At 38.9% G+C, this 12,068-nt stretch overlaps 1 protein-coding gene across 3 annotated transcripts in view; it reads left to right on the forward strand.

Annotated features, from left to right (window-relative positions):
• The window catches only part of JMJD1C (jumonji domain containing 1C), a 325,504-nt gene that overhangs the window by 300,419 nt on the left and 13,017 nt on the right, over positions 1-12,068 (forward strand). For all 3 annotated transcript variants that reach the window (XM_011944096.1, XM_011944098.1, XM_011944097.1), the window contains 6 exons: positions 1,603-1,817; positions 3,173-3,451; positions 6,254-6,422; positions 6,974-7,064; positions 7,880-8,010; positions 9,036-9,158. In XM_011944096.1, the coding sequence (XP_011799486.1) occupies positions 1,603-1,817; positions 3,173-3,451; positions 6,254-6,422; positions 6,974-7,064; positions 7,880-8,010; positions 9,036-9,158 (1,008 nt within the window). The remainder of the gene's footprint in view (positions 1-1,602; positions 1,818-3,172; positions 3,452-6,253; positions 6,423-6,973; positions 7,065-7,879; positions 8,011-9,035; positions 9,159-12,068) is intronic.

The following is a 12,068-nucleotide window of genomic DNA, read 5'->3' on the forward strand; positions in this document are numbered from 1 at the left end:
TTTTTTGAGACTATCACCCAGGCTGGAGTGCAGTGGCACAATTGTTGCTCACTGCAGCCTTGACCTCTCAGGCCCAGGTGATCCTCCCAGTTCAGCCTCCCAAATAGCTGATAGTAACAGCCATGTACTACAATGCCTAATTTTCTTTTGGGAGGTGGGGGAGCACAGAGTTTTGCTCTTGTTTCTCAGTCTGGAGTGCAATGGCATAATCTCGGCTCGGTGCATCCTCTGCCTCCCAGGTTTAAGTCATTGTCCTGCCTCAGCCTCCCTAGTAGCTGGGATTAAAGGCATGCATCACCACACCCAGCTCATTTTATATTTTTAGTAGAGACAGGGCTTCATCGTGTTGGCCAGGCTGGTCTCAAACTCCTGACCTCAGGTAATCCATCTGCCTCGGCCTCCCAAAGTGCTGGGATTACAGGCGTGAACCACAACAACTGGCCAATTTTTTTTTTTTTTTTTTTTAGTTTTTGTAGACGTGAAGTTTCACCATGTTGCCCAGACTGTTCTTGAGCTCCTGGGCTCAAGCAGTCTACCTCGTCTTCCCAGAGTGCTGGGATTACAGACGTGAGCCACCATACCCAGTCTTAGCCTTCCTTTAACTACATACCAAAGTTAGTTACAGAATTGTTTGTGGATGAGCATATTGATAAAGCCACCAGAGCACTAGATGTGTAACTTACCTATATTTTCTTTTTCGGGTTTTTTTTTTTTTTTTTCTGAGACTGAGTCTCACACTGTTGTCCGGGCTGGAGTGTAATGGCATGATCTCAGCTCACTGCAACCTCTGACTCCCAGGTTCCAGCGATTCTCGTGCCTCAGCCTCCTGAGTAGCTGGGTTTACAGGCACGTGCCACAATGCCCAGCTAATTTTTATATTTTTAGTAGAGATGGGGTTTCAGCATGTTGGCCAGGTAGGTCTGGAACTCCTGACCTCAAGTGATCCGCCTGCCTCAGCCTCCCAAAGTGCTGGGATTACAGTTGTGAGCCACCACGCCCGGCCAACTTACCTGTATTTTCTACCTGTGTTTGCTATAGTGTTTTTCATTTGTAACAGGTGTAAACATGTCTTCAATGTTGAGGTACGCCTTTTTACATTTAGATTATTTGAATCCATTTGGCCAGGCTGGTCTCAAACCTCACTCATCCTCAGGTTTGTGTTTAGGTGAATAATCACTAATGCGTCCTTCAGTTTTTATCTCCCACTAGAAAATGCTGGGGCCAGTTTTATCTGTACTTTAGCACCATGCTTAATAGAATGAAAATTTGTAAGGGCTGGGCACAGTGACTCATGCCTGTAATCCCAGCACTTTGGGAGGCCAAGGTGGGCAGATCATTTGAGGTCAGGAGTTCAAGATCAGCCTGACTAACGTGGTGAAACCCCGTCTCTACTAAAAATACAGAAAAATTAGCTGGGCGTGGTGGCGCATGCCTGTAGTCTCAGTTACTCAGGAAGCTGAGACAGGAGAATCACTTGAACCTGGGAAGCAGAGGTTGCAGTGAGCCGAGGTCACGCCACTGCACTCTAGCCTGGGTGACAGAGGGGGAGACTCTGTCTCAAAACAAAAAATGAAACAAAATCTGTGAAATTTTCTATTTCAGAAAACAAAGAACTTACCCTTGAAAAACAAATTAAAGAAGAAAGAGAACAAGACAACTCTGAATCTCCAAATGGCAGAACATCACCTCTTGTGTCCCAGAATAATGAACAAGGCTCAACGTTACGGGATTTGCTGACTACAACAGCTGGAAAGCTGCGTGTGGGGTCTACAGATGCTGGCATTGCCTTTGCCCCAGTATATTCAATGGGCGCCCCAGTGAGTGTGATGCCAGATTTTTGGTTTTAATGTGGGCCTTAAACAGAGATGATTTGGAGACTTGGTTTTTGGCTCTGAACTACCCAATATGCAGATGAAATCAAGTGTACCAAATTGCTAGGCATGTTTCTATTTGCATTATAACTGTACCTTGAAAGCTGGCATTTTCCATCTTTTTTTCCTAGGTGAAAGGTGGAGGGGAGGCTCTTCGATTCCAGAAGATCCCTAAGATACCCCTTTAGAATTTGGAAACTATTTGTCTAGTGAAGGCAAAAACCCACATGAAAGTGAATGTTGAATGTTACTTAAAATAATCAGAAGTCAAATTTTGCTTTAATTATTTACCAGGCAAAAAGAAGAGCAATATAATTTATCTTAAAACTATATGGGGGCGCCGAGTGCGGTGGCTCACACCTATAATTCTAGCACTTTGGGAGACTGAGGCAGCTGGATCACGAGGTCAGGAGTTCAAGACCAGCCTGGCCAAGATGGTGAAACTTTGTCTCTACTAAAAATACAAAAGTTAGCCAGGTGTGGTGGCGTGTGTCTGTAATCCCAGCTACTTGGGAGGCTGAGGCAGAGAATTGCTTAAACCCGGGAGGCTGAGGAGGTTGCAGCGTGCTGAGATCATGCCACTACAGTCCAGCCTGGGTGACAGAGCAAGACTCCATCTCAAAAAAAAAATAAAAGTATATGGGGGCCGGGTGTGGTGGCTCACGCCTATAATCCTAGCACTTTGGGAGGCTGAGGTAAGCAGATCACCTGAGGTCAGGGGTTAGGAACCAGCCTGGCCAACAACATGGTGTAACCCCATCTCTACTAAAAATACAGAAATTAGCCAGGCATGGTGGTGCATGCTTGTAATCTCAACTACTTGGGAGTCTGAGGCAGGAAAATCACTTGAACCTGGGAGGTGGAGGTTGTAGTGAGCTGGGGGGTCAATCATGCCTATAATCCTAGCACTTTGGGAGGCTGAGTGGGAGGATTGCTTGAGGCCAGGAGTTTGAAACCAGCCTGAGCAACATAGCAAGACCCCCATCTCTATTTCTTATAAAATAAAATATTAAAAATATTTTTAAAATGTATACGAGGGATGCCACCTACCTGTATTCTCTGTCCCAGGCCTATAACGACGTAAAAGACAGGAAGGCTGTACTTCCAAGTTCTTCAGACCTGGCAGTTCTCACACAACCGGATTTCTGGTTTGCATTTTGTCAGGAATATAGGAACTCAAATCTAAGTGCATATATTCTGGAGTTTAGGGATATTGTTTAAAAAAAATAAGTCTGTGGGAGGAAAATGTATATGATTTCTCTCAAAAACAGGTTTTTTTTGTTTTGTTTTTTCCTTAATAGAGTAGCAAAAGTGGACGGACTATGCCTAACATTCTTGATGACATAATTGCTTCAGTTGTTGAAAACAAAATTCCACCAAGTAAAACCTCCAAGATAAATGTAAAACCAGAGCTTAAAGAAGAGCCTGAAGAAAGCATAATATCTGCAGTGGATGAAAATAATAAATTATACAGTGATATACCACATTCTTGGATCTGTGAGAAACATATTTTATGGCTTAAGGATTATAAGAATAGCAATAATTGGAAGCTTTTCAAAGAATGTTGGAAACAAGGACAGGTGTGTATTTTAGGCTGATTAAAAACACTTGGTAGAACTGAAGCTTATTAAATAGAATGGTTCCCTCCTTAGGGATAGAAATAGAGGGGGGAAATAGTACTTAACACATTTGGGGGACAATAAGATATAAAAGTACCGAAAAGATTGTCAGAATGCTTATTTCTCAATTCCTGTTTTTTGGCCAGATTTAATATGAATTAACAGGGAAGCATTGATTATGTTAGTTTTTGATCTGTCAGAACAGACATGTAATAGCGCCTTGAATTTACAAAATGCAGTTCCTTTCTCCTCTTTTTTAGATTGATATTTTAGTCCAGTTAGTAGATCCATGTCTACTATTAAAATGTTAATATTAACAGCATTTTTCATGAACCTATGTAGATGTTCTTGTCTGTAATATTTATACATAGAACGTTCCCTTACAAATTAGTTCATCGAATCTTGAATGACAAACTATATTCTCTCTCCTCTAATATAAATGATTTTCTGTTGGACAAAAGTTTTGATAATGTTTGATATACATTTCAGATGGCAGTTTACTACATTAATGCAAAAATTATGAACAAATTAAGTATTTGTATGACAGTATTATTCCTGTAAATTTATTTCTTGTTTTCTGGAAAATGTTTACTTTGTTCATTCAACTGTTATTGAGCATCTAATAAGAGATCCAGTCTCTGTCATAGGCAATAAGAATATAAAATGAGTAAGCTATGTAAAAATGAGTAAGAACTATTTTTAGTGCAATGCTTCTTGATCTTTTTAGGTAACTAATCCCTTTCGAAATCTGATGAAAGCGAATCTTGCACCCCAAAAAAAGAAATGCACACTTGCACGTTGCATATACACAAGATTTAGCATGTCTTTTTTGCCTTGGTCTCCTTGAAGCCCTGATGACATTACTGGGCTGAAATTTTATTTAATTTGTGTGTGCTTTTGAGGTAGAAAAGAGTCACACAAATAATTGTTTTCATAATTATGTTAAGTGTTTTAAGAACTTTGTTCAAGGTGCTATGAGAACCCAGAAAAGGAAATGTCAAAGCTAGGATACTAGCTCAAAAAGGTAGTCTAAATTGATTCCTTAGAGGTTAAGTGAAGTTTTTTGCTAGATGGACAAGAGGCTGGACATACACAAGAACAGGTGTTCAGGGAACTTTCTGAGTAGGTGTGATTATCTGCAACATAGATGATGGTTCATGGAGGAGAGTGATGTAAGGAGAAGGCTAGAGGAATGATGAAATGCCCTTATATATCATACTAAAGAGTTTTAACATTATACTGTAGGTGCTAGTTTTAATTGTGGAATCTGTATAATCAAATTGACATTTTATAATAACTGACAGCAAGACAGATTAGAAGTTAAGTTAGAAGAGAATAATACCATTGGCAAGGAGTCTAATCAGAAAGCTTTACAGGCCTGGTGCTGTGGCTCATGCCTATAATCCCAACTTTTTGGGAGGCCAAGGCGGGAAGATTGATTGCTGCAGCCCAGGAGTTGGAGACCAGCCTGGGCAACATAGTGAGACCCTGTTTCTACCGAAAAATTTTAATTAGCCAGACGTGGTGGTTAACACCTGTAGTCCCAGCTATTTTGGGAGGCTGAGGCAGTAAGATTGCTTTAGCCCAATAAGTCCAGGCTGCCATGAGCCATGATCACGTGCACTGTGCTCCAGCCTGGGCAACAAAGTGAAACCCTGTCTCCCAAAAAAATAAGATCATGATGATAGCCTAAGAATTCTGCTTTGAATTATTTTGATATACTAATTAGCTTAACCCTTACCTTGTTTTAAAAATTTTACTTTCAACAAGCTGCTGATTACCATAATTTTAAGCAGGAATATTATTGGATAGGTACTAGGCACTAGGAATTAATACATGAATTGCCAGCAAGAATTAGCTAATACCTGGACCTCTTTTTAAAGTCGTATATATTATTGGCTCATTGAAAAAATGTTTAATGGAACATTCAACCATGTAGTAAACCGGAATTTAGGATTTTTTTCTTTTTTAAGATGTCTTTTGTATTTAAAAAAAAAAAAATCTAGCTAGAGATTATTCTGCTTTTGTGGTTCCTAAATTTTAATTATCTTATAATTATTATTTAATTATCTTAATTAGTTTAAGAATACTAATAATCACTTAGATTTTTTGTTTGTTTGTTTCTGGAGACAGGGTTTTACTGTGTCGCTCAGGCAGGACACAAACTCGGGCTCAAGCAATCCTCCCACCTCAGCCTTGGGAGCTGGGACTACAAGAATGCACTGCCACACCCAGCCCTAGTAAATACCATTTTTCAGAGACTTTTAAGCCATAGCTTACTGTGTTCTCTGTATTCCAGAATTCTGCTTCATTAGAATACAGGAATTTGTTTAAAACCTGAGAATAATACATCAGATGTTCTTAGATATGTGTTTATATATCATTTATTGTCGTTTTAGAAGCTGCAAATCTTCCATTACTGGTTTCTGCATTATTAGAAAGCTGTTAGGGAATTTGGGTGGAAAGGACATGTACCCCCCGCCACCAAGTATAAGAAAGCTTTGAGGGAATTTGAATTTCTATAATTTCAAAGGAGACACTCACGTTCAGAGAATCACTCATTAGGCTTGAAATTTAATAGTTTCAGCTACTGAACAGGCTGAGGTGGAAGGATTGCTTGAGCCCAAAGGGTTACAGTCAGGTGTGATGAGGCCGCTGCTCTCCAACCTGGATAGGAGAGCAAGACTCTGTCTCAAAAAAAAAAAAAAAAAAAAAAGTCTATGTATCTTTTAACTGTTATTTATTTATCTATTTATTTATAAGCCTGCAGTGGTTTCTGGTGTGCATAAGAAAATGAACATTAGCCTATGGAAGGCGGAATCAATTAGTCTTGATTTTGGAGACCACCAAGCTGATCTCCTGAACTGCAAAGATAGCATCATTTCAAATGCCAATGTTAAGGAATTCTGGGATGGTTTTGAAGAAGTTTCAAGTATGTTGGTTTTTATTTTCTCCATCATACTCCTTCAAAATGATAAATTCCAAATGTAACTTAACAGATTTTAAGTCTTTGAAACATCTGTTTTACGTTGTTGTCTAACAAAAAGAAATAAGTAATTGGAAACAAAATACTGGGCCCCGATCCCTGTCTCTAGCACTAATTTCCTTTGACCTTAAAGATGCCGTTTAAACTGTTTTACTTACGGAGAAATATTTGACAGTTCCATAAGCTTGTGAAAATTGAATTATTTATGTAAAACTCTTTGAAAATTAAAAGTGTAAATGTAAGATTGTAATTTACCAAGATTTTTAAAAACAATTTTTGAGATATTACAAGTGGGTAATTTAATGAATTCTGTTTATGTAAAAAAGGAACAAAGGTTTTAATACTACATAAGTAATAAGTCAATAAGCAAGCATTCATTAAGCATGTAATGTGCAACAATCAAATCATTCATTCATTTACATTTCTTTCTCTCCAAATGTTAATAAAGATAAAAAGGCAGAAATTACCCTTTTAGTAATTAACTGCATTCTTTATAGAACGACAGAAAAACAAAAGTGGAGAAACAGTTGTTTTAAAATTGAAAGATTGGCCTTCAGGAGAAGACTTCAAGACTATGATGCCAGCAAGGTTTGAAACTTTTCATTTTGACTCGACTTTTTAATCAAACTAAGACTATCCCCAGAGATAGAATAAGTAATTGTAATGTGACCTGTAGACTTTTTCTTCCTCAATTAAAAATAAATAACTTGAGGCTGAGTGTCATATAGTGGCTCACGCCTGTAATCCCAGCTCTTTGGGAGGCCAAGGCGAGGGGATCACTTGAGTCCAAGACTTGGAGACCAGTCTGGCCAACATTACAAAACCCCATCTCTACGGAAAAATACAAAAATTAGCCAAGCATGGTGGCAGGCGTCTCTAGTCCCAGCTACTCGCGAGGCTTAGGTGAGAGGATCACTTGAGCCGCGGAGGTGGGGGCTGCAGTGAGCTGAGATCATGCCACTGAACTCCAGCCTAGGTGACAGAGTGAGACCCTGTCTGACTGATTGATTGATAGCAAAACTGAGTTGGTAGCCTCAGCAGTGGGGAAGTCTTTATGTTAGGGCAGTGAAGGAAAGAATGTTCATGTTAAAGAGGCTGGGCGCAGTGGCTCACGCGTGTAATCCCAACACTTTGGGAGACCAAGGCGGGCAACAAGAGTGAAACTCTGTCTCAAAAAAAAAAAAAAAAGAACACAGGACTCTGTTTAGGACCTCCCTTCTATTACAGCTTTTAATGGTTAGAGAAGCAGAATTGCTATTTTAGTCAGTATCACTTGAGTCAAGGAAAATTGTTACCTGTCTTATGGAAAGGTAGTCTGGTGTTTTGAACAACTTGAAAATTATATATGTGAAAAGACTTATCAATGCAGATCTTTATAAGAAGGCAATGTTGTTATTCTTCAGATACGAAGATCTTTTAAAAAGTCTGCCATTGCCGGAATATTGTAATCCAGAAGGAAAATTCAATTTGGCCTCTCATTTGCCAGGATTTTTTGTACGTCCTGATCTAGGACCCAGGTTGTGCAGTGCTTATGGTAGGTATATATTCACATTTCTCCTATGTAGGAATTATATTGGATTTTTAAAAATTTTTGTTCAGGCCAGGCACAGTGGCTCACGCCTGTAATCCCAGCACTTTGGGAGGCTAAGGCAGGTGAATCACGAGGTCAGGAGATCGAGACCATCCTGGTCAACATGGTGAAACCCTGTCTCTAATAAAAATACAAAAATTAACCAGGCATGGTGGCGTGTGCCTATAGTCCCAGCTACTCAGGAGGCTGAGGCAGGAGAATTGTTTGAACCCAGGAGGCATGAAGGTTGCAGTGAGCTGAGATTGCGCTACTGCACTCCAGCCTGGGTGACAGAGCAAGACTCCATCTCAAAAAAAAAAAAAATTTCTGTTCAAGGATGGGCGTGGTGTCTCATGCCTGTAAATCCCAGCACTTTGGGAGGTCAGGGTGGGTGGATCATGAGGTCAAGAGATTGAGACCGGGCCAACATGGTAAAACCCCATCTCTACTAAAAATAGAAAAATTAGCTGGGTGTGGTGGTGTGCACCTGTAGTCCCAGCTACTCAGGAGGCTGAGGCAGGAGAATTGCTTGAACTTGGGAGGCGGAGGTTGCGGTGAGTCGAGATCGTGCCACTGCACTGCACTCCAGCCTGGCAATAGAGCGAGACTCCTTCTCAAAAAAAGAATTTCTGTTCGTACAAATTGTCTGATGATTTTTAGTTTCTACTAAATCTGTTATTTTAATCCATCCTTTTTTATATTAAGCAACATTTTAGGAATTAACAGCCAAAATATAGTTAAGTACCTGCTAATTGATTTTTTATTAATTTGATTTTTAACCATAGTACATTTTATTATAATAGAAATGTAATTATTGAAATAATAGGGTGTTTTATAGATTGTGGCTTTTGGAACAGGTTTTTGTAATAAGGAAACTAAAATTCAAATTATAATTAAATTATGCAGATAGAGCTAATTTGGAGGGATATCTGATTATACTATTATATATATAAAGTATTTTGTCAAATAAAATCTTGTTTTATACACAGGTGTAGTTGCTGCTAAAGATCATGATATAGGAACAACAAATCTCCATATTGAAGTTTCTGATGTTGTAAATATTCTAGTCTATGTTGGCATAGCAAAAGGAAATGGCATTCTCTCAAAAGCAGGTAACTTAAAGAATAAGTAGTCTTTGAAATAACAGTTGAATAATCACATTCACTAGTATCGTCCAGAATATCAGCTTCTGAGTTAACAGTGAAGATTTCAAAAAGAATTGCAATGGATGTAGGGGCATTTTAGCCCTTATTACTTGAAGATTGAATAATTTTCCTTTTTTTTTTTTATCTAAGTGAAATTTTAATTTTAAAAGTGAATATTTTAACTTCTTTTCTATCATTAAGTATTGTGTTGATGAAAATACACTGTTAAGCTCACTTGTAAACATTTATTGAGGACAGGCGCAGTGTCTCATGCCTGTAATCCCAGTACTTTGGGAGGCCGAGGCGAGTGAATCACCGGAGGTCGGGAGTTCGAGACCAGCCTGACCAACATGCTGAAACCCCGTCTCTACTAAAAATACAAAATTAGCTGGGTGTGGTGGTGCATGCCTGTAATCTCAGCTGCTCGGGAGGCTGAAGCAGGAGAATCGCTTGAACCCAGGAGGCGGAGGTGGCTGTGAGCTGAGATCGTGCCATTGCACTCCAGCCTGGGCAACAAGAGCAAAACTCCATCTCCAAAAAATCCAAAAAACAAACCAACAAGAAAACATTTATTGAAGCATAGAAACTAAGTCCTAGGGTTCAAAGATGATTAAAATAGGTTTGTGGCTCATTCTTTTTTCCCCTCCAGTAAAAAGAGGAAGAAGGGAGTCTTTTAAGTGGAAGTAACCTCTTTCTATCCAGTACATAGGTTTTCATTTCTGTCCCCTGAATTTCTTTTTGAAACCATGCTCTGTCAGTTATTCCCTTCTTTATAAAGACATAGATACAATCTTAGGCCCTTAACATTTTCTTCTCCATTGGCTTTTTTTCTGTACAATAAAAGCAAAGTCTAAGATTATTTTTTCTTTCTCGAAAGAAAGCCTCCTTTAAACCTTTCCATTGTATTGCTTCTACCTTCGTAAGAAATATTTTACCATCTCTGTCACTTTCCTTTTACATTTCAGTTCATTGCAGTCTTATCCCTTACTGGTCTGAAATTACTATTGCTACTGCTGTCACTCACACATACTTGGATAATTCAGTGTATCTTTCTGGTTCATTTATTACTCACCCTTGTCTCTAAAAATGGCACCATTAATCACAACCTCTTTGAATCTAGTCTTCTGCTTCTGTGATGTCACTTCTGATTCTGACACCTTATGGAGTTGGAGACTTCTTTGGGGTTTCAGACATTCTCTACCTTTTCTACTTCACATGCACTTTCTGTGAAATTCTGTGGATGACGTCCAGCCATGAAACAGATCATCAATTTTGTATCTGGATCCCAGAGTGGATCTATAGCTTAATGGCTAGGTGCTGGGGACATGGGATTCATTATAGTATTCACTCTACTTTTGTGTACATTTGACAATTTTATAATACCCAACCTAAAATACATCAAAACTGTAGAAACTCATTTTTACATTATGCTACTCAGCTTTTTAACTGACACTATTGACTATAATAGGTTACCACTCCCATCCCCCAGAGATTTGACAGTCAGTGGATACACTTGAGTTATAGTCTGAGTGCTGCCACAGAAATGTGACCTGTGGTTCAGCTTATTTATCCTTTCTAATCCTGTGATGCCATGGAGTTATATCCTTTGTATCTCATTATAGTTTGTTCAGATCTTTCCCTGTAGCACTTAGAAATTACAATATAGAAGTTAACCTGCTTTCCTCCATTACTATTCATTCATGTCCTTAAAAGCTAGAACTTTCTTCCTCATCTTGGTTTATGCATATCCCCCAGTGTCTGTTTCTAGCATATTTCTTTTGAAAAAATTTCAGGAGAATGTCAACATTTTAGATAATCCTTTGGCTCTCTTTCTTTATCTAAAAAGTTTTTGTCACTTTTTATAGGTGGTCACAAACAACGTTTTAGCGTTATAATAATGTTTCAAACACATTGAAAAATACTTAAAAGATCATGCTTTTTTCCTCCATCTGTCATGTGTCTCTTTCCTCCATGTCTTCCTGGCAAACTCCTATATTCATTCTTTCAAATGTAACTCAGATTATCATTCAACCTAGAAGTCTTCATTAAAGAAAGTAAACTTACTCTACTCTAGCCAGTCGTTCTCTTTCTTATGATGCCTCCCCCGCCTCATGTACTTTTAATTTTTAGAGCAGTAAAATTTAAAGGAAGAAAGTCAGAAAACCAATTCAAAGTTTCCAGCTTTTAATTTTGTTAAGAAAACAGATTTTAAAAACATCAACTGTCATTTTTTAAAGAGAACATTTTAAACTCTCTCTACAAGAAAGATACACCAGGCACGGTGGTTCATGCCTGTAATCCCAGCACTTTGGGAGGCCGAGGCGGGTGAATCACTTGAGGTTAGGAGTTTGAGACCAGCTAGCCAACATGGTGAAACCCAGTCTCTACTAAAAATACAAAAATTAGCTGGGCGTGGTGGTGTATGCCTATAATCCTAGTTACTTGGGAGGCTGAGGCAGGAGAATTGCTTGAACCTGGAAGGTGGAAGTGGCAGTGAGCCAAGATCATGCCACTCCACTCCAGCCTAGATGACACAGCAAAACTCCATCTCAAAAAAACAAAAAAGAGAAAGAAAGCAGAGTAAAGGATGATTTTTTTATGATCAACTTTTTACATTGCCCTTAATTTTTTTTTTTTTTTTTTTTTTTTTTACCATGACTGGGAAAAAACTTTGTCTAGATTTATTAGGACCCTCTTTAATTCCATGAGCTCTTGAATGGATCTTTCTTAATTGTAATCCCCAACTTCCTAGGACAGTGCCTGGCACATAGTAAACACTTACTAAATGTTTCAATGAAGAAGTGCTTGCAGCTGGCCAGGTGCAGTGGCTCACACCTGTAATCCCAGCACTTCGGGAGGCCGAGGTGGGTGGATCAC

This window comes from Colobus angolensis, unplaced genomic scaffold (genome assembly GCF_000951035.1).
Source record: "Colobus angolensis palliatus isolate OR3802 unplaced genomic scaffold, Cang.pa_1.0 Scaffold226, whole genome shotgun sequence".
In the NCBI taxonomy this organism is placed as follows: Eukaryota; Metazoa; Chordata; class Mammalia; order Primates; family Cercopithecidae; genus Colobus; species Colobus angolensis.